This window comes from Nerophis ophidion, linkage group LG18, assembly GCF_033978795.1.
Source record: "Nerophis ophidion isolate RoL-2023_Sa linkage group LG18, RoL_Noph_v1.0, whole genome shotgun sequence".
NCBI classification, from domain to species: Eukaryota; Metazoa; Chordata; class Actinopteri; order Syngnathiformes; family Syngnathidae; genus Nerophis; species Nerophis ophidion.
This window is the reverse complement of record NC_084628.1, coordinates 16,858,329-16,880,751: the sequence shown is the minus strand read 5'-3', so window position 1 is coordinate 16,880,751 and position 22,423 is coordinate 16,858,329. Positions and strand designations below refer to the sequence as shown.

Genomic DNA, 22,423 nt, shown 5'->3' with positions numbered 1-22,423 from the left:
AAAATGCATACAAAACAGAAAAGTAGATAGGAAAAAATAAAACATTTGGCATTGTATTAGGAGTGGGAGAGAGGAAAAAAAGCTTACTACTGTGCACGAGCAAGGTATTTTGTGCTGTTGCATGGCAACCGTTTCCACAGAAATCTTCCCCGAGAACCAGCAGTAGAGAGCATCAGTGCTGCAAGATACATACACGAAAAAAAAAAACATACTGTTGCATGATCAAATCAAAATGGAGCTAATATTATCATATTGGCACACAAGAGACGCATCAGTGATGCAGCCACCGCTTCAAATGTTGCTGATCACGCCACTTTTTTTTTGGCCAGCGATGGGGACTGGCAGCCCACTCTGGCTCGGGATGAATTGTGCAGCATCACGCCTCCTCCCAGCATCCCTGCCTTACAGTAATGGTACAAAAGAACAACACACCCGGCCTGCTCATACAAGGCCATCTATTGCCAGCAAAAAGGAATTATGAATATTGAGATTAATCATTATCTTAAATCTTAGTGTGAGCATCCAGAGCAGAGAGGATAGGAAATGAGCTGCTTGCTTCACTTTTTTCACATATCATTACAGCTTTATCCTAAAATGGAACTCATTTTATAAAAATGGAAATATTTACTGGCAAAAAGATGAGTATTCAGTCTTTACCATGAAGCTGAAAATTGAGCTCAGATGCATCATCTTTCCGCAGGTTGAATGGAGGCTGTGAATACTTACGTACATTCTATTTGTTAGTTTTATATTGATAATACATTTGCAAACATTTTCCGGATTTGTTTTCCCCACTGCGCTATTACCGGGTATTAGTGTAGAATTTTGTGGAAAATAATGAATGTATTTCTTTTTGGAATAGGCTGACACATAACAAAATGTATAAAACACACTTTGTAAATTAACACACATTAATACTATTACAGTAGTTTTGTTTCAAAATACAATTGCCATCAAATTGTATTTACATTGTTCTTGGTACATCATGACATCCTAATCTAACGAGAAACTGTTCAGTCATCACATTATAGCCTTTTTCAGCAACTGGACTTGCAAAGAAAAAGGCCCGTAGGCTCTAAGTTGAAATTGGAACATTCCAGTTCCTGTGGAAAAGCATGTTTGGCAAAGAAGAATAAACACCGTCATCTAGTGTTTCAATGTCGACATGACAGCTTCACACAAGAGCCATGGCTGAGATTACGTTTTTATTATTGTAGGAAAATGTAAACAAATCTTTTTAAATTTTTTTTTTTTTTTTTTACACATTACACAATTTTTTTAACAATGCATAAAATATCCAATAATTGATCACTTACTTCACTAGATCTAATTGCCTTCTTTGACTGACTTTAGTGTGGAATTTCTGTAATTGGCGATTCTCCGTGTCACCAATTGTATTTGCTACTGTGAGTAACAGATGCAACAATGGCAATGGTCATGTTAGGGTACAAAAAAATAACACAACCAACAACAGCCTCATGCATCAGTGTCATCTGTGCACTCTGTGAACGCGTCATCTTCATACAAGTCCTCCAGCTCGCCGTCTCTGCTGCCGTCATGGCTGATGTTCCTGTGGAGTCACCAGATGCTTCATGAATATAAAGGCCGGGCGAGGGCGAGGAGCAGTTGGGCATGAGGATACAGCGTCGTTGAGAATGAGTATGAGAAAACATTGGGAATGAGGATGAGGGGGGGGAAAGGGATACGAACGAGGAAACATTGGGATATGAGAAAGTCACAGATAAGGAGGACGCGTTGGTCTTGAGAACGAGGACGAGGAAAATGGAGATGTTGATGAGTAAACATATGAAGATAAAGATGAGGAGAAAGTTTGAAGATGAGCAAAAAGTTGAAGATGAGGAAATCATTGGGATGAATGAGAAACTAGTGCAACCACTGTAAACCATTGGGATACAGATGAAAAAAAGGGAGGAGGAAAAAATTAGGATGAGCAACATTTAGGGATGAGAAACATTTGAGATAAGAATGAGGAAAAATGTGAAGGATTACAACATTGGATAAAGGTGAAGAGGAAAAACATTGTGGTTGAGGGTTGATGGAATGAGGATGACGTATAAATCCGAATGGAGATAAGGGAAAGGTTAGATGTGGTGAATACAATATGGTAATAGTCATGGGGGAGAAAACAGATTGGCGAGAATAAGGATTAGGAAGATGGGAATGAGGAAGAGTCAGAAATATGTATATATTGGGCTGAGCATGAGGATGAGCGAGTTGTCAATGAGGGAGAGGAATTAACAGGGATAATGATGAGCAAATGGAAAATGTTGAAGATGAGAAAGAGAAAGACAGGAAAAAGGGAGGATGAAAAAATAATGGGGATGATTGAGCATGAGAAATTGGGCTTGGACATGAACACAAGATGAGGATGAGGAAATGTGGGCATGATTATGAGGTTATGTATTAGAGTAAACACTTGTGTATAAGCATGAGCAGAAACTGGGGATGATGGCAAGCAAGTGACGATGATGAGAAGAATAAAATATTGGGTATAAGCATGAGGAGAAAATGGGTATGATGAAAAGTTGGGGATGAAAATGAGAATAAAACGTTGGGTATAAGCATGAGGAGAAACTGGGTATGATGACAAGTTAGGGATTAGGATGAGAGTGAAAAGTTATCTTTCAGCAAGGGAAGAAGCAGGGGATGATGAAAAGGGATGAGGATGAGTAACCACTGATTGTTCTGCATTAGAGGAACTTATTGGGAGCTTTGTCTCATCTCTCATCATACTTAAAACTCATCTACTTGCTGCTCAAAGATTTACCTCAAAGAAGGATGAAGCTGAGCCGAGGACCCCAACAGCCCCCAAGAACCACTGCAAAAATACACCATAGTCTTCATGTTAGTGGGCAGCCAGGATCTTGCTTGAATATACATTTTAGCAAATTGTGTTTAGACTGACTGCTAAAGCGCCAAGGAAAGCCAACATTTTGGATTTTACACACCTTAATAAGATAACTATAAAAAAAGCAGCACAGTCATGATGACTGCCACAAGAATATGAAGGCTTTAACGTACGGTAGATTATTCCTGATAAGATAAGAGACGGGCATTATTTTTAACTGATGGAATGTATTTTTATCCAAGCTGCTGCTGGCTGCTTTGTAGTTGCTGCCTTAAAGCGTAATCGCAGCGATGGCTGGCTGGCTGGCTGGCACTTGGAGCGGGGATTTGCAAAGGGAGGTCAATAGAGAGGAGACTTACATAAGAAGACCACCGGGGGCAGACATGGATCGCTCCGCTCGCCTGGCAGGACACTCGAAGGGATTACTGAAGGAGCGCTTCCTTAGCATGGACTTCACCAGAATCTGTAGGCAGGGACACATACAAAATGGAAAAGATGTGGAAAATTTAATACAAAATACAATAGCAAACATCATTGACAAAATTACAGTGTTATGGTCCTCAAAATGTGATACATTTACAGCACTCCATTACATTACTAAAGTCACTTTTTGGATAAATTGTACTAACATACTTTTTACTTAAGTGTTTTCATAAGGAAACGCTACTTTTACTCTGTTTCATTGAGTTAAATTCCAAATTGCTACAATTAATTGTAACATAATTATATTTATTTTTAGACCATTGATCACCAATCCAACGTAAGCACTACGTTGGATTGGTGAAACAGTCATGAGACAATGCCTGCTGGAAGAAGTCTCTCTGACAGGCAGCAGTATGTCTTTGCAAGCAGTGATCAATGGTCTAAAAAGAAATATAATGATGTTACAAGTAATTGTAGCAATTCAGAATTTAATTCAAGGAAACAGAGTAAAAGTAGTGTTTCCTTACAAACACACTTAAGTAAAAAGTATGTTAATACAATTTATACAAAAAGTGACTTCAGTAAATGTAATGGAGTGCTGTTAATGTATCACATTTTGAGGACCATAACACTGTAATTTTGCAATGAAACCAGACATTTTAAGCTGCATTAATCACAAAAAAAGCCCACAAAATATCCTGGGGGGCTGATAATTACAGAATTGTCCCTTAATTAGATAATTATTTGCCAATAACATGATGGAAAACTTGCTTTGGAATCAGAAGTCAAAATGCCCAGCAGATATTTAAGTTTCGCTAGTGAATAATTTAATTTGATATGGGATAATTGGCAAAAAAAGCTTGTTGTTTCAAATAATATTAGTTAAAGAGATTGATTGCAGGGGCTTCACGGTGGTAGAGGAGTTAGTGCGTCTGCCTCACAATACGGAGGTCCTGCAGTCCTGGGTTCAATCCCAGGCTCGGAATCTTTCTGTGTGGAGTTTGCATGTTCTCCCCGTGAATGTGTGGGTTCCCTCCGGGTACTCCGGCTTCCTCCCACCTCCAAAGACATGCACCTGGGGATAGGTTGATTGGCAACACTAAATTGGCCCTAGTGTGTGATTGGGAGTGTGAATATTGTCTGTCTATCTGTGTTGGCCCTGCGATGAGGTTGCGACTTGTCCAGGGTGTACCCCGCCTTCCGCCCGATTGTAGCTGAGATAGGCGCCAGCGCCCCCCGCGACCCCAAAAAGGAATAAGCGGTAGAAAATGGATGGATGGGTGGGATTAATTGCATTCAAAACATTTTTTTTTTCAGTCTAATTGAAAAACGTTTATCGAGAAAGATGAAATGCTTATTGACGCACATTATTTTGAGGCTTTCGCAGGCCGCATAAAACGATGTGGCAGGCCAGATGTGGTAAGTAACGGTACCCTACACACACACCTGGTCATCAAGGAAAAAAGTCTATGTGGTCACTCACCACAGCGGAGAGGCTGGGGATGAGTGTGACGCTGTTCTGCACCTCCTCCTCTGTGACATTCACCGCCGTGCAATGCTCCTCCTCCAGGGGCAGAGGGCTGTCGCCGCCCTCAGTCACCCACGGGTTGAGCTGTGACCATATAAGTACAACCCACATCCCTTGTGTATTTAATAGGTTTCTTGTAGCTCACCTTGATCTCAGGAATGGTGATTCTGGTTTCAGGGTTCTTGTCCAACATTTTCTCAATGAGATGCTTTAGTTCAACACTAACCGAGGGGCTGTGGGGAAGAGAGACCAGTACACTGCATTAAGTACTAAATCTAATGAGAACCAATACAGTATTTAGAAAGATAATCATGCTCAGTTCAATGTTTGCCCCACTTTTCTGGAAATTCCACAGGTTTGTTCTTGATCTTGTTGTGCAGGGAGACAATGTACTCGTCATAAAAAGGGCACTAGACAAGGAGTAGAGGCCACTTAGTGAATGCTAGTGCTGTTACATGTGAGTGGGTTGGTATTCAGCGTGTAAGCTTGTTTACCTTCCCGTAGACAAAACAGTAGAGCGTAACTCCCATCGCCCACACGTCTAAAGCCTGTAAGCAATTACAGGTGTCAACACTTAACAAACCAACCATTTGCAGCATATTACACAAGGCTCACCTTTCCGCTGAAGCCCTGCTCTTGGTCTGTCATTGTCTCCGGCGCCATGAAGGCTGGCGTCCCTGCCGAGCTGGACAGCAGGGCGTCGGTGCCTTCAAACTCGTTGCTCACACCAAAGTCGGCAATCTTGACATGGCCGTCGTCCCCCAGCAGCAGATTGGAAGGTTTGATGTCTCTATGGATAATCCTGTTGTAGTGCACTAGTCAGGGGACAAAGACAACCGTCGTTTTAAATCCCCTTCATCACAGGCATGGAAAAAAAGTTTTGCTAGACATCTTAAAACTGTCTAAGTTCCAGCATCAAGGCTATAAAGTCTGGCCAACACACTAGCCTGGGGTTTCTGACTGAATCTTTGACTAAGATCTTTAAGTTCAGAATCTCAAAGGGTTTGAATGTTTTCTGTGTGTGTGTTTTATTTCCTCCGGCTTACAGCTCCCACATCCCAAACAAAGTTTAATTGTACTGGAGAGTGTCAATGGTTGTTTATTAGGTGTGCTGAAAAAAAGTGAACGAATCACAATTCTTATTTATTCGAATTCTAAAACAGTTCGTAATATTCCCCCAAGAAATGTAGATATTTTTTAAGATTACATTTTTAAAAAATTCAATTCAGGCCAGGGGATCGCTGACGAACCGGTAGTGTCCCAAAGATTAGAAACAAAGTATTATTATGACCACCAAACCAGCCAACAGGCTCTCATTTTTTACCTCTGAACACGCCCTTGCCTCTCTCTTCAGCCCATACTTGCAAACCCTGCCGGATTTTCCGGGAGACTCCCGAAATTCAGCTGGAGCTGGAGGCCACGCCGCCTCCAGCTCAAACATGCACAGTTCGAAGCTTGAAAGGGAGGATTGCAGGCGGATCTGACGAGTCATTTTTAAAAACAACTGCTAATCCTCCTCCTTTTCGACTGGACGACCGCGGAGAATTAAAGTAGGAACACCCCGGAGGCGGAAGTTCATTAAGATGGGCGGACTCACCGGCTCTCAGCCATGTTTCCGTCACACAGAGGAAGTCAAGTCCGCGGGAAGTGAAAAAATCCTTCAGGATAAACGTTTTGTTTGTCAAAGATCTTGCGTTCACAAAACCGAACCTGGCGGGGGCCAGTATGTTCAAGGGCGCAGCTAATCGAGGTGGGACTCGACACACAGCCCGCATGTGGCGGGGGAGAGGAGCCAGGAGGCGGGAAAGGAAGGCAGGAATCTGGCCAGGTGAAAAAGCTGACAGAGACATCGAAAAACCAACGTCGAAGTTGATCATATCAGCGGGAAAGGTGCAAAGATCCAACAGTGTTTGGCGGTCATACACGAGCAGTGAGCTGACAGAGACGAAAATAGACGCAAACAACACAAAAACAAACAGAGCTGACAGCGAGAGACGGCAGGGCAAAGCACATACTGGCGCCATCTTCTGGAAACACGGAAGTGACGTTACTCAAATAGTGAAAGGTAAGTGTTGTTTTTTTTGTAACCAGCAAGCACAGTACAGTTAGTAGAACAACTATGTTTTTATTACTGTGTATTAGATAGGTGCCGTCTGAAATTCAATAATTTCTTTAATTCATATATATAATAAAATAAATATATATAGCTAAAATTTACTGAAAGTTAAGTATTTCATACATATGAAATACTTAACTTTCATACGTATATATATATATATATATATATATGAAATACTCGAGTTGGTGAATTGGCTGTAAATGTACTCTCCTCTTAACCATGGCCCCTGCCCCAACCATGCCCCCAAACCACGCTTCCGCCCCACCCCCGACCATGCCCCCGGCCTCCCGAAATCGGACGTCTCAAGGATGGCAAGTATGAACTTCAGCCTCACATCCCACAGCTCTCGACGCCGCGGCCACACACCCCAAGCACGGCCGCCCACTGCACTCGCTAATCTCGCAAACGCGCGTTGCATGACATGCACAAAAATCATCGAGCTGTAACAATGCATTAAGGCTGTCTGTCGCAAGGCATCAGACATTTTCTAGCATCCAACATCAAACAACTCTTCCCTCAACCAGGACCATCATTACTCAGCTACGACGGAAAGCTAACAAGCCATATAATAGAGTCTCTGAACATTGCTCCAAAATATGGATTTTGTGTTGATTTATTGTGCAGAAAAAATAAACATTGACATGTGTAAAAGCAGTAATATATGAAAACAAAAAGGGGGCAGGTAAATAAGGACTTTGCTGATATCCCATTTTTAACACACAGGAAAAACCAGCCAGGTGAAAAGCTAATTTTACTACTTCCGGCGCTGACATAAGACAACCATGTGACTCGCGTCCCATACAAATCGGATAAACAATAAACTACAGTATTAAGACTATAGTGGCCATAAACAGCAGGGGTGCCCAAAGTGTGCCAGAGAGAGCATCTGTGGCCCATGGCTCCGTTGTCATTGGCCCTGGGTACATTACAAAAAAAAAAAAAAAGCAAAAATTGGGCAAACGGCAAGGACAACGAGAAAAAAGTTTTGTTGACATCAGCCAATAATAACAACACAAAGTTCTGTCCAAAAAAAACAAAACAAAAAATATCTAAATATATTTATATTTACATACTATATATATATATATATATATACATATATATATATATATATATATATATATATATATATATATATATATATATATATATATATATATATATATATATATATATATATATATATATCCATCCATCCATTTCCTACCGCTTATTCCCTTTTGGGGTCGCAGGGGGCGCTGGCGCCTATCTCATATATATATATATATATATATATATATATATATATATATATATATATATATATATATATATATATATTAGGGCTGCGAATCTTTGAGTGTCCCACGATTAGATTCAATATCGATTCTTCGGTCACGATTTGATAATATATCGATTTTTTTCGATTCGATTCTGTATTCATTCAATACATAGGATTTCAGCAGGATCTACCCCAGTCTGCTGACATGCGAGCAGAGTAGTAGTTTAAAAAAAAAAAAATTGCTTTTATAATTGTAAAGGACAATGTTTTATGAACTGATTGCAATAATGTAAATTTGTTTTAACTATTAAACGAACCGAAAATATGACTTATTTTATCTTTGAGAAAATATTGGACACAGTCAAGCTTATGAGATGCGATGCAAGTGTAAGCAACTGTGACACTATTGTTCTTTTTTTTATGATAATGTCAATGAGGGATTTTTAATCACTGCTATGCTGAAATTAGAACTAATATTGGTACTGTTGTTGATAATATTCATTTTTGTTTCACTACATTTTGTTTGTTATGTGTCTTGTTTGTGTCTTAACAATTGCAGTTTATTGCAGTTCTGAGTGTTGCTGGATCAGGTTTGGTTTTGGAATTGGATTGCATTGTTATGGTATTGCTGTGTAGTAGTTTGTTGGATTGATAAAAAAATAAAAATAATAATAATAATTTTTTTTGAATCTATTTTTTAAAAATGAGAATCGATTCTGAATCGCACAATGTATTCGAATCGATTTTTTCCCACACCCCTAATACATATATATATATATATATACTGAGACCAGGGATCTTGGGCTCGAAAAGGTTGGTGACCACTGATTTAGGCCATTTCAGCGCTCCAAGCTTTTGTTACTTGTAACCATTAATACCAAATAATATATTGCGAGAATCTGTTTGAATTGAGAATTGATTCTGAATCGAAGAGTCACCCCAAACATTTTAATTGTATCGTGACCACAGGTAAACCCAGTCCAGGGTTCACCCCGCCTTTTGCCCAAAGTGAGCTGGGATACGCTCCAGCTCACCCGTGACTCTGATAAGGGACTAGTAGTCAGAACATAGATGGATGGGACCTTGAAGAACATTTATGTTAACGTACAATACTCTGTGCCCAGGACAACATCTCTGAAGTAAAAGCGAGCTTGCTCCTCTGTCAAGGGATCATCTGTGGGCACTTCCATTACTGGACTGGAGGGAGGGACAGAAAAGAAGACAACACTTCAGGTACATCACTTTGTATTTACTCCGCCTCTTTACAAGAAGTGTGCCAACGCACCCTTTTGTCATCAGTTCGAAGGCTTCAGGACAAAGGAGCGGACAGACATTTACCCACGAGGAGAATATATTATTTAGACGCTAAACAAGATCTTACCCATGTGAAGGCCATCTTCATCAGGATCATCAAGCACCTGCGAAAACAAAATAAGCCAAAAGTGGTCTACAATCATGCAAACTATAATGCATTTCATTGGATATGATTGCACTGCATCATTGTCACTGCAGGGTTCCCTAATGAAGTGTCCAGCATCTTTTCCCAACTCACCTCAACCAGATTGACAACATTAGGGTGGTAAAGCTTCTTCAGGATGGCGATCTCCTGGTAGATTTTCTCCAGAGGCATTACCGCTTTAGGGAATGCCCCCTCCTGCTGCTGGGAGTCTGCGCCCTGAGGGGGCAGACGACCTGCAATGAGGCAAAAACACATCACCGCAAGGTCGGCGCCTCAGCGGTAAAAGGGTGGTTGTCCTGTTGCTCACGCAGAAATCCATACTGCTTCATAAGCCTCTTCTTTGACACGACCTTCATTGCCTGGATGGAGGAAAGTGGTGCTATTAGATGACATTAATTACCCCAAGAAGATGGTACTACCACAACAAATAAGTGAAATGTGAAAACACCATCAACTTACGTAATACTGTTCAGAGTCTTCATTATAAGCCAGTTTCACCACTCCGTAAGAACCCTAGAGTGTGTAGAAAGCAGGAGACTTTTATTAAACTCATTTGTCATCCTTTGTTCACAAGAGTGGAATTTTTTTAGATGCATAGAATGGGCAGCGTCATCCCCTTTGGTAGGACTACTGTGCTCTCCCAGTTGTAACTCACACACAATGTTAGTTATACATTATAAAAGCTTCATAGTTGAAATACAAACAACCTAAACTTTTGTCCTGATCACGTTACATTTTTCTGCCACTTGTTGCTAGGCGGAATTTATTAGTAGGGGTGTGGGAAAAAATCAATTCGAATTTGAATCGCGATTCTCACGTTGTGCGATTAAGAATCGATTCTCTCTTTTTTTTTTAATTGATTTCTTTAAAAAAAAAAAAAAAAGTTTTTGGTTTTATCAATCCAACAAAACAATACACAGCAATACCATAATAATGCAATCCAATTCCAAAACCAAACCTGAACCAGCAACACTGCAATAAACAGAGCAATTGAGAGGAGACACAAGCACGACACAGAACAAACCAAAAGTAGTGAAACAAAAATGAATATTATCAACAACAGTATCAATATTAGTTGTAATTTCAGCATAGCAGTGATTAAAATCACTCGACATTATCATTAGACATTTACAAAAATTAAAAAAAATTAAAAATAGTGTCACAGTGGCTTACACTTGGATCACATCTCATAAGCTTGACAACCCACTGTGTCCAATATTTTCACAAAGATAAAATAAGTCACATTTTTGGTTTGTTTAAAAGTTAAATTAAATGTACATCATTGCAATCAGTTGATAAAACATTGTCCTTTACAATTATAAAAGCTTTTTACAAAAATCTACTACTCTGCTTGCATGTCAGCAGACTGGGGTAGATCCTGCTGAAATCCTATGTATTGAATGAATGAGAATCCTTTTGAATCGGGAAAAATCGTTTTTGAATCGAGAATCGTGTTGAATTGAAAAAAAAAAAAAGATTTTGAATCGAATCGTGACCCAAGAGTCGATATTGAATCGAATCGTGGGACACCCAAAGATTCACAGCCCTATTAATTAGTTACAGCAAAAAAGGAAAAGAGTTACGATAACCAAACCAAAACAAAAATGTAACGGGATCATGCTCCTATGTCTCGGTGGCTCGCTCCTCCCCCTCCAAACCTTCATATGATGCTTGACATGCACTCGTGGACTTCCTGTGTTTACGACATGTAAACGCTATTCATCTGATATCAGATCAACGTTGTGTGACAAATTGTATTCATTTCCACGCCAATCATGTCTCTCTATTTTTTTCTCCATAACAACCAAGGGAGCTAACAAGCTAGCAGGCCTCCAAGAGCTGTGGTTGCTCACAGAATTGACTATGACTATGCAGAATCATAATCCAGGCTTTACTGCAAGATAGTAATACATTTACACTCCTGCGCGCGCTCTGAGGTCCGAGAGCCAGCTCCAGTTCGTGGTGCCCAAGACCAGACTTAAAACCAGGGGAGACAGGGCCTTCTCTGTGGTCGGCCCTAAGCTCTGGAACACTCTGCCCCTCCATGTTCAAACTGCTTCCACAGTGGAGTGTTTTAAATCTCGTCTTAAGACCCACTTTTATTCTTTGGCTTTTAACACTACGTGAGTTGTGTGGTCCTCTGTTGTCCTCAGTGTTTTTATACTTTTTGATTTCTATTTTAAATGATTTTACCCTTTAAAATTGTTTTCAATCATATTTATTTTTATATTGTTTTTATATTTATTTATTTTTTGTTTTTATTCAGTCATTGGTGGAGCATAATATTGTTTTTAATATTGTTTTTAAAATGGCTGTGCAGTACTTTGGAAACGTTCTTGTTGTTTAAATGTGCTATATAAATAAAGTGGATTGGATTGAATTGGAAGTGTCTGGCGGCTCAGTATAATATGACCAAAGAGTTAACTATATTTTATGATCATATCTTCAAAGGGAGGGTAGTTTTTACTTTATTTCATTCAGAAGTCCAGTTGCCGTGGATACAAACATTTCTAATAAAAGTGAAAACAGTGCCACCTGGTGGCTGTTTCTTACCTTTCCAATCTCTTTCTTCAGCTTGTACTGGTTGAGCTGGACACAATCCTGGGGACAATACATTTATATATTGTTTTTAATTATTTGCTTTGCATACAACACGCGAACACTTTTGTGTGTGTGAGGGCACCTTTACCTCAGCATCCGTGATGGACACCCGTTTGGTCTCGATGGTCGGCTGCCGGCTGATGCGGCTCCCTCGCTCCTGCAGGGACATTTTCCTGTCGGAAAGCCGAGCTCGGTGAAAGGCCGTGGGCCGATAGCCATTGGGCGTGGTGGCGGAGTTGGAGGCCACGTTCATGGCCGCCACTTGGTCGGACAGCTCGCCGTGGTGTTCGGAGTCGGTGCTCATGATGGCCCTGGCTGACGGCCTTCAGAAAGGGCGCAAGTTCAAGGGCAAACATCACTGCAGAAGAGGAAACAGGAAAGGAGACATAGTTAGTTGCTGTTTATATCACTTTAGTGTTGTTAATGTGTTCCAAACATCTATTTTAAAGCATTTTCTTTTTGAGAAAGATTTTGCACTACTATTTAAGCGGCGGAATGTATCGTAACACACCTGGTCTGCCAGAAAATAAAAAAAGACAGACTGAGAGGGATTAGTGTTGCCAACCCTGCAACTTTGTCGCTATATTTAGTCAGTATTCAAACGTCTTCAAAAATTAAAAGTGTAACAATGAACTATTCATCTTCTGTCAAAGACATTATGGGATTCTTGAGTCATGCATTTACAGTAATCAAAATAAAAGGGGTCACGAAAGGTGCAGCATTCGTAGCGGGAACAGAGATCCACAGGCAGGGCATCTCCAGGGATTGCGCATTTATCACCACTGTCGAAAAAAGGTGAGGTAAGGACGCGTGCATAACAACTCTACAAGTGTGCAGCCTGGCGTTGACAAGCATAAATCATGACAAGCAATAGTGCTGCTATTTTTAATTGCTAAAACTTATCAATTTTATTTAGAAAAAGATTCATATATTCTGTTGTGACGAAAAATGTTTAATGACTGTGACTATATCCAGACTGCACTTTATGAACACACGAACATAATTTCCATACGCCTGCTGCAATAGAGCTGAGATGCAAGAACGGTGTTGTGTGGGTGCCCAGATTTGTGTGGCGGCAAAAAGCTGAGAATAATTTTTTCTTTTATTAATTCACACGTTTTAAGTGTTATTCCATTCTCGTGTATTTATTGGGGAAAAAACACTTAAGTTTATAACAAGCAGAATTTTTTTTTAATTTAATTTTCATTGTAATACGCACTGAGGCTACAAATTGCGTTTTATCCAGTTAATCAATCGAACAAAATCATCAATAGAATACTCGATTACTAAAATATCTAATAGCTGCAGCCCTCGTGCTACAACAGAGCCTGCTGAACATTGTAGAAATAATATCAACAAAACAAAATGGAATAATAGAGCAAAAAAGCATATTTTAACATGCAAGAAAAAACAGGTTAATACTAATTAATATGTGCTTTTAAATAAATGTATAACTTTTCTTCAGGCCTTTTTCCAAAAATGACATGTACTTATACTTGTACAAGAATAACCCATAACCAATAAAGGACAATTATATAAATTAGACAATTACCCTTCAAAGTACATTCAGTACAGGCTAAAAGTTTGGACACACCTTCTCATTCAATGCGTTTTCTTTATTGCCATAACTATTTACATTGTAGATTGTCCCTGAAGGCATCAAAACTATGAATGAACACAAGGAGCTACGTACTTAACAAAAAATGGTGTAATAACGGAAAACAGGAGTTATATTTTAGTTTCTTCAAAATAGCCACCCTTTGCTCTGATTAGTTTTTTGCACACTTTTGGCATTTTCTCGATGAGCTTCAAGAGGGAGTCACCTGAAATGGTTTTCACTTCACGGGTGGGCTTGAAGCTCATTGAGAAAATGCCAAGATTGTGCAAAGCCGTAATCAGAGCAAAGAGTGCTTATTTTGAAGAAGCTAGAATATAAAACCTGTTCTCAGTTATTTTACCTTTGTTGTTAAGTACATAAACCCACGTGTTCATTCATAGTTTTGATGCCTTCAGTGACGATCTACAATGTAAATAGTCATGAAAACAAAGAAAACACATTGAATGAGGAGGTGTGTCCAAACTTTTGATCTGTACTGTACATAAACATGATGATATCCACTGATACATTATTATATAAATATCTATATCAAACCAAGTTCCTCTACCATAGAGGTCATACTGTCATCAACTTTTAATTTGTTTGCTCTCATGGATTTCACAAAAATCTACCAATTTCTCATTGAATTTGGATTACAAACTTAAGACAGTAGGAATCTGTCTGTTTAAAAGTACACATTTGGAGTGGAATCCAGTCCTGAGTGTCTTGCTGCCATTCAAGTCTAACAACAAAGTACAGTGTAAGTCAAACTCCCAACATCTCAGCAGCTTGGTAGTCACGTGACGACAAGAAAAGTTCACAGAGCAATAAATAAAGTCAAGGAAAATAAATTGAACTGCGTTACCAAAAGTAAAAAGCTGGAAAGCTTCTTATGCAATAAACACCATGCCGGAACATTCAGCGCACTTTCACAAGTGTGCAAGCCTTCAAGGTGCAGCGAGTCAAGCACATGTATGTGCTTCTGTGTTTGGGTACACAGCCAGTTTACATATTTTTAACTGATAAATAACATGTTTGTTTAGAAAACATGAATACTACTGCACTGAAAATGATTCTAAAAAACGAGGGTGAGATGAAATGATACTTACACACTAGTCAGGGTTGTAGGTGGGCATCATGTGGCCGGTGTGCTTGATCGGGAAGTTGGGACAGCTTTAGTGTCTCAGTGGAGGACTTTCACTGATAATCAGGAAAGAACGTCGGCAGCGTTCGTCTTGGGGATTAACTGAGGCCACATATAGCCCAGCTGAGCACTGTTATCCCCAGAAAGGCCGCCAGTGGTCACCTGAGCGAGAGACTACAAGCCACACGACCTAGGACAGGGGAATACATTTGTCTCCATTGCATACTGATTCACACCACATAGAAGAATCAGTTAATTTAAGTCACATAGAAGAATCAGTTGATTTAAGTTAAGTTAAAGTCCCAACGATCGTCACACACACACACACACACACACACACACACACACACACACACACACACCGGGTGTGGTGAAATGTGTCCCCTGCCTCTGACCCATCCCCATGTTCACCCCGAGAGATGAGGGGAGCAGTGAGCAGCAGCATGTGCCGCGCTCTGGAATCATTTGGAGATTTAACCTGGAGCATCCACAACAACAAAAAAAAGAACTAGGTCACAAACTCAAAGCTATCAACAACAATGTTCCACTGCAGCCCTGTGGGTGGCAGTAATGTAGGTGACAAAGTGTTAAAAAAACAATCTGCATAGTATTGTTTTGCACTTTATAGAATTCAAAACGGAAAGAATGTGCAAAATGTGCAAGAGCAGACGAAAAGAAAACCATCCTGAAAAACTAGATCTGCATGCAAAAGGAACACTTCACCCGCGGGTTATTTTTCAAAAAATTAAGTATTTTTTTCCTTCTGCTAATTAAAACTGGTAACAGTCCCCCAGACTTGCTCATACTTGTTTTACTTCACATGACAATGGTTCTATTCTGACAGACTGTCACTTTATATCACATAAATGAAACCCTTTTCTAACCCTCTTTTTCACAAGTTTTCTTCAAGCTGGAGCACTACTGTTTTGGGTGGTATGGAAAGTGAGTATACACGCAAGCAAGCAAGTCGAGGTCAAAGAGGTTTTATTTGTACACCACTTTTCAGCACACGTGTCACACATAATTAAGCTGTTTAAATATCATTTAAATGATTAAGGCCAATAAATATTCTGTTAATTAGAGCACATTACTTCACAAGAAAGAAAAAAAAACAATATTTCCTGAGATGTTGATGAAACTGTTCATAAAGTTAGTTGTCCACAGTCAATTCCATGAAAGACTTCAAACTGTATTCACATTATTATGAATTACCTTGTTGTCAACAATGACCTTACAGAATGACCACAATTATTCAAGTTTGCACCACCTCAAAATACATTTTATTCAACAGACACCATCTTATAATTGCAAAACACTACTGTGTCAGCATCCCTTTAGACAGCTGTCAGGTTTTAGGAAAATGCTAGTACAGGCTAATTTGACAGCATTTGTCCAAAAGGACAAAGTGACAACCTGTTGGACACGTTACTGTGACGACTCCAAGGACTGCTGCAGCCTTACCGCACCTCTTTTAATCTGCTCATAGCTCATAAACATAACGATGTTCCATGAGCCCAAACGTAGAAACGAAGCCATGAATCTAAAACAACAAAACACAAATGAAAATAAAAATAAAAGTGTAACTTACACTAGTACGCAGCCACATACCCTTTATAGAAAGCTGAGGGCCCCTCTTTGACCAGCATGGTGAAGGCACAGTTGATGGCGCCGCTGTACTGGCCTGGCCCAGAGTTCATGTAGCGTGTTTTGATTACGTCGACCGGGGATGCCACGATGGTGGTGCAGAACCCTGCGGCGAAGGCTGCTGTAAAGTGGCACGGCATATTGTCTAGGGGAGGTACAAATAAATGTAAAAAAGCTATAATGGTTATATGACCCATTTGCTGCAGGTTGCCCAAAATTATTTTAGAAAATGAGCTACATATCTGCAGCAGACTGCTAAATGTTTTTTACCCTGTGGGGAAAAGCTGGTTGGCAAAAAACACATTTGATATTTCCGACCTTTGATCTCACAGAAGAGTGTTTGTACTTGCCTGTCATCAGCTTGTATTGAAGGATACGCTCTTTGATGATGTCATAGGTCACCATCTCGCAGCAGTTGACAATGGCGTTGCGAGTTATATTCGGCAGACAACCTGTAGGGACAGGCAATAATCAACACAATAATCTTACTTTCGGATGCCCATAACAAGTATTTTATGTATCACCTTTATTCCAAAATTGAATTAATTTCCCCTTTCAAAAATCTGCAGACACCGGCCACAATGAAAAAGTGGAAAACATTTTTGATACGTTTGCCAAAGTAAAAAAAATGGAAAAAAGAAAAACTTTACATGCAATCACAGGAATTGAGCTCAGGTGCTTCCTTTTACCATCTTTTTCATTTGATAGGAAATTTACTGGAAAGGCGCACACCTATCTTGCAGTTGACAGCGCATGTCAGAGCATAAACAAAGCGCGATGTCAAAGGAATTGTCTGTAGATCTCTCAGGCCGGATTGTCAAATGGTACTCAAATCTAAATGAATGATAAATGGGTTGTACTTGTATAGCGCTTTTCTACCTTAAAGGTACTCAAAACGCTTTGACACTACTTCCACATTTACCCATTCACACACACATTCACACACTGATGGAGGGAACTGCCATGCAAGGCGCTAACCAGCACCCATAAGGAGCAAGGGTGAAGTGTCCTGCTTAGGACACAACGAACGTGACGAGGTTGGTACTAGGTGGGGATTGAACCAGGGACCCTCGGGTTGCGCACGGCCACTCTACCTGCGCCACGCCGTCCCCTACACAAGGGTTAGAGAAAAAAGGTTGTCAATGAGCACAATGGCCTCTATAAATGGATGATCAGGAATACAGTTGTGATCAAAATTATTCAACCCCCACACAATTTTGGTGTTTTAGCAAGTTGGACATTTATTCCGTATTTTGTTTATAGTCATATCAAATAAAGATGCATTAAAAAGACAAATGCAACTTGAATTACAACATTATATTTTGTAACATACCAAACAAACAGTGTCATTTCTCTTAATATCTCATTGACAAAATTATTCAACCCCTTGAAGATCATAACTCTTAAGAACAGAATTTGAATAAGATCTTTTCAATCAGGTGTTGAAAACACCTGTAGATGTAATTAGAACCATAACGAGCAACAATTAAACTGATTGAAAAAGACTGACGCTCAGCTTCTTGTAGATGGTCAATGATGTATTTGCAACATGGTGAAGTCCAGGGAGTGGTCAAAGAAGTCAAGAGAGGAGGTAATTTCTCTTCATAAGAAAGGATATGGATATAAGAAGATTGCAAAGACATCACACATTCCAAGAGACACAGTTGGGAGCATAATTTGCAAGTTTAAAGCTAAAAGCACAGTGGAAACACTACCTGGGCGTGGTAGAAAGAGGATGCTGTGTGCAACTGCTGTCCGGTATTTGAAGCGTACAGTGGTGAAAACCCCCCGGCTAACAGCTGAGGAACTACAACAGGACATTGCAGAGGGGGGAACGCAGGTTTCGTCTCAGACAATAAGCCGCGCACTACGAGATGAAGGTCTCCATGCCAGAACTCCCAGGCGCACCCCACTTCTGACTACCAGGCACAAGAAAAATATACTCCAGTATACCAAAAATCATCTGGACAAAGCCCAAAGGTTTTGGGAAACTGTTCTATGGAGTGATGAGACAAAACTGGTACTCTTTGGGCCTATGAATCAAGGTTTTGTCTGGAGGAGAAAAAAAATGAAGCCTACAAAGAGAAGAACACCTTGCCTACTGTTAAGCATGGTGGGGGGTCAATCATGCTCTGGGGCTGTTTCTCTGCCTCAGGTACCGGGAATATCCAGCGCGTTCAAGGCATTATGAATTCTATTTTCTACCAGGATATATTAGCTGCAAATGTCATGAAGTCAGTGACGAAGCTGAGGCTTGGGAGACGTTGGACCTTCCAACAGGACAACGATCCCAAGCATACCTCCAAATCAACATCAGAGTGGTTGCAGAAGAAGGGCTGGAAGACTCTGGAGTGGCCTTCACAGTCGCCAGACCTAAATCATATAGAAAACCTGTGGTGGGACTTGAAGAAGGCAGTTGCAGCACGCAAGCCCAAGAATATGAATGAACTGGAGGCCTTTGCCTAAGAGGAATGGGCTAAAATACCTGTAGATCGTTGCAAGAAGCTCGTGTCCGGTTATTTATCACTTATGAAGGATGTAATTACTGCCAGAGGGTGTTCTACTAAGTACTAAAGATGCATGTAACTAGGGGGTTGAATGATTTTGTCAATGAGATATTAAGAAAAATGTCCTTTTTTGGTATTTTTGAAAATACAGTGTTACAATTTAAGTTGCATTTGTCTATTTGACACATCTTTATTTGTTATGACTATAAACAAAATACGGAATAAATGTCCAACTTGCTAAAACAACAAAATTGTGTGGGGGTTGAATAATTTTGATCACAACTGTATTAGGACTCTTCTTGTACCAAGGCCGCCATCAACAGTGAGTAGGATTACGGAAGAAACGCCTTATTAAGGAATGTGACCAGGAACCCAAAGGTCTCTATATGACAGCGCTTAAAAGTTCCTTTTAGCGATGGACTGAAATGAAAATTTGTGTACAAAACCGAAAACAAGGGAACCAAGGCTGAAAACCGAGAAAAAACAAAGTTATTATGTCAATTATTATTACCACTGTATTTATGACTATGACGGTGTGCTAACCTCACTAAACACAAATTAATGTGTAACCTTGAAAGTATAAATCAATCATAAAATTCAATTTTTTTAAATTTACCACTGATTTTTAATTAAGAAATTATATTAAAATTATATTTACGTTCATGCCGACACACTTGGGGGCACTTTTCTTTTCTGTGTGGTGTTATTGACGTTATCAAAATGGCGATGGGAAAGTTTGGTCTTTAGGGCATTATACCTGATGTCGAACACGTCTTCTGAGAAGATCCCCCTCTTGATAGTTCCACATTGCACATTTTGAATATTGCTAGTCTTTCTCAGACATATTGAAGTACGTTCACACTGCAGGCGCAAACATAATACCACCACTCCAGACAAGCACAGCATCCAGTTTTGGCAATGTTGCTTCGGTGATGTAAGTATTTCGTCTGAAAATTTGGTGCATCCCTAGTTCCTATGTGGAGTGAGAATAATCTTCTGGAAAGACATCCATCTCTGCAGCAATCCACCAATCATTCCTAAATGGTAGAGTGGCCAGGTAGAAGCCACTTTTCAGTAAAAGGCACATCAGAGCCTACCTGGAGTTTATAAAAGGTTCTTAAAGGACCATGAGAAAATGTATTATCTGGTCGGATAGGGAAAAGATGGACAATAGCATCCCTGCAGTAAAGCATGGTGGTGGCAGCGGGGGGAACAGTGAATGTTAGAGGGGCAGATAAAGGTAGCGATGCATCCCGGATGAAGACCTGCTCCAGAGAGCTCTACACCTCAGATTGGGATGACATCATTTTTTCAGCAGAACAACAATCCTAATTACAGAGCCAAGATATAAAAAAGTGGCTTCAGGGCAACTCCCAATGTCAGTGAGATGGCAGAGGGCCATTTTCACATCTCTGTTTGTATGTGAAAATTGATGTGAAACACTGCTTCCCATAAAACCTCATGGAGCTTGAGAAGTGCTACAAATAGGAATGGGCAAAACTGCCAAAAAATAAGTGTGCTAAGCAAAATACAGTTTGGCACAAACTTACAGTAACCATTTTTATCTCATCACATTTTACCTTTCCATAGCCCTCGGATCCCCTCGTCCCTGGCTATGGTCTTGTAGGCGTCCATGGTGCTGCTGTATCTCTTCACCGAGCCGCCCTGAGGCATGCGGATTTGCGCCTGGAACCGGACTTTCACCACATCGGTGGGTTGGGCCACGGCAACTGCCATGCCCCCCGTGGTACAGCCTGCCAGAAGCCGGGACCCGATGCTGGCGCCTGTGACAGACAAGACTTGAAAGAGTGAGAAAAGCTTGGGCAAGGCAGCACAGAGTGCCCTGAAGCTTTGATTAAATGTGGGCTTGAATTGACAGCTGCGGGGAAGATTATATGTATGATAAAAAGGTGGGCGGTTCATGTGTCTAGGATGTGAGTAGCATTACTTTCAAACTGGTCAAACAAGTTATCAGCAGGATTTGTACTGCAGGTAGTTCTCTTAAGATGTCAACAGTTACATTATAAAGTTAAAGTAGAGTACAAATGATTGTCACACACACACTAGATGTGGCGAATTTATTCTCTGCATTTGACCCATCACCTGTGATCACCCCCTGGGAAATGAGGAAAGCAGTGAGCAGCAGCGGTGGCTGCGCCCGGGAATCATTTTTGGTGATTTAACCCCCATTTCCAACCCTTGATGCTGAGTTCCAAGCAGGGGGGTAATGGGTCCCATTTTTATAGTCTTTGGTATGACTCGGCCAGTTATTGACGCTGCCTATAGTTTATGGAGAGGGCCTTTAGCTGAAATCCCACAATAGAATGTGCAGTTGATCTATCGCTCTAACCAAAATATAAGTCAGAACCTTTATGTTCTCTCATTGCTGATGAAAGCAGTGAAGCATTTTCTAATCATCGGTGAAAGTCACAAATGAATTAACACGTTTGCATCACTTACTCTCCGAGGCACTACTGTAGAAGTCCTTCATGCTGTCGTACAGACCCACTCTGACCGATGCAAAGCTCATCTGTCGGTGGAGACCTGCCACCAGTCCATTGTAGAGGCTCCTGGACCCTTCGGTTCTCACGATGGTGATGATGGTGCCAAACACGCCTCTATATGTGGCCCTCTGACCCTTCACTAAAGGTTTGGATTCCCCTTGAATCTAAAGCACAGGAGGATGTAATATGCATGTATTACCCCAAAGGGAAGAAGCGGTAGAAAATGGATGGATGGATGTAATGTTTGTATTGGCAAGTGATCCTCACCTGCAGTCTGACTTTGGCGGTATCCAGCGGGAAGGTAACCAGGTCCGCCACGCAGCCAGCAAGCCCAGCCGAAATGATCTTGATAGGCACGCTCGGTGTCAGATCACTGGAACCTCCACAGACCATCGCAAACTGTGGAGGGTTGTCTTAAAGCAGGAAGGCAACTCCAAGAGCAGCATTTAAGATGTTACTTCACTTGCTAATGACTGCCCTGAGGTCATTCCCAGCTGACACCAGGCTCGCTCTTACAGATCCAGATCATGGAAAGCTAGTCCTTTGAAAGCCAAGCAATGGTTAGCTGCTAATTGCCACTTTTTTATAATGTAAAAAATCCATGACGACTAGTCAAGTCATGCGTGTGTTTGCGTGCTTGCCGAAGGACTGGATCCAGCCGGGTGGACAGCTGCTTCCCTTTTAGACACGCCCCTAATGAGCTGCTCCACCTGCACTACTACAGTACTGACACATATCTGTTGCTTTCTGTTCAGATGCTGTCACAC

General features: G+C 40.7%; 2 protein-coding genes across 2 annotated transcripts; both read right to left on the bottom strand.

The window, feature by feature from the left end:
- Window positions 1-1,186: 1,186 nt before the first annotated feature.
- LOC133536794 (calcium/calmodulin-dependent protein kinase kinase 1-like) lies at window positions 1,187-15,822 on the bottom strand. Its single transcript, XM_061877354.1, has 17 exons — window positions 14,967-15,822; window positions 12,349-12,618; window positions 12,213-12,260; window positions 10,119-10,172; window positions 9,967-10,018; window positions 9,753-9,892; window positions 9,582-9,618; window positions 9,486-9,507; window positions 9,309-9,397; window positions 5,436-5,635; window positions 5,315-5,368; window positions 5,157-5,230; window positions 4,966-5,053; window positions 4,776-4,904; window positions 3,229-3,332; window positions 2,789-2,839; window positions 1,187-1,570 (listed from the first exon to the last, which is right to left on the bottom strand). Exons 2-17 carry the CDS (start codon window positions 12,562-12,564, stop codon window positions 1,477-1,479), a joined length of 1,452 nt encoding a protein of 483 aa, XP_061733338.1. The 5' UTR covers window positions 12,565-12,618; window positions 14,967-15,822; the 3' UTR covers window positions 1,187-1,476.
- Window positions 15,823-15,968: 146 nt separating this feature from the next.
- LOC133536795 (dicarboxylate carrier SLC25A8-like) lies at window positions 15,969-22,308 on the bottom strand. Its single transcript, XM_061877355.1, has 6 exons — window positions 21,924-22,308; window positions 21,613-21,820; window positions 20,733-20,936; window positions 16,996-17,097; window positions 16,610-16,790; window positions 15,969-16,541 (listed from the first exon to the last, which is right to left on the bottom strand). Exons 1-6 carry the CDS (start codon window positions 22,047-22,049, stop codon window positions 16,427-16,429), a joined length of 936 nt encoding a protein of 311 aa, XP_061733339.1. The 5' UTR covers window positions 22,050-22,308; the 3' UTR covers window positions 15,969-16,426.
- Between the last annotated feature and the right edge of the window lie 115 nt (window positions 22,309-22,423).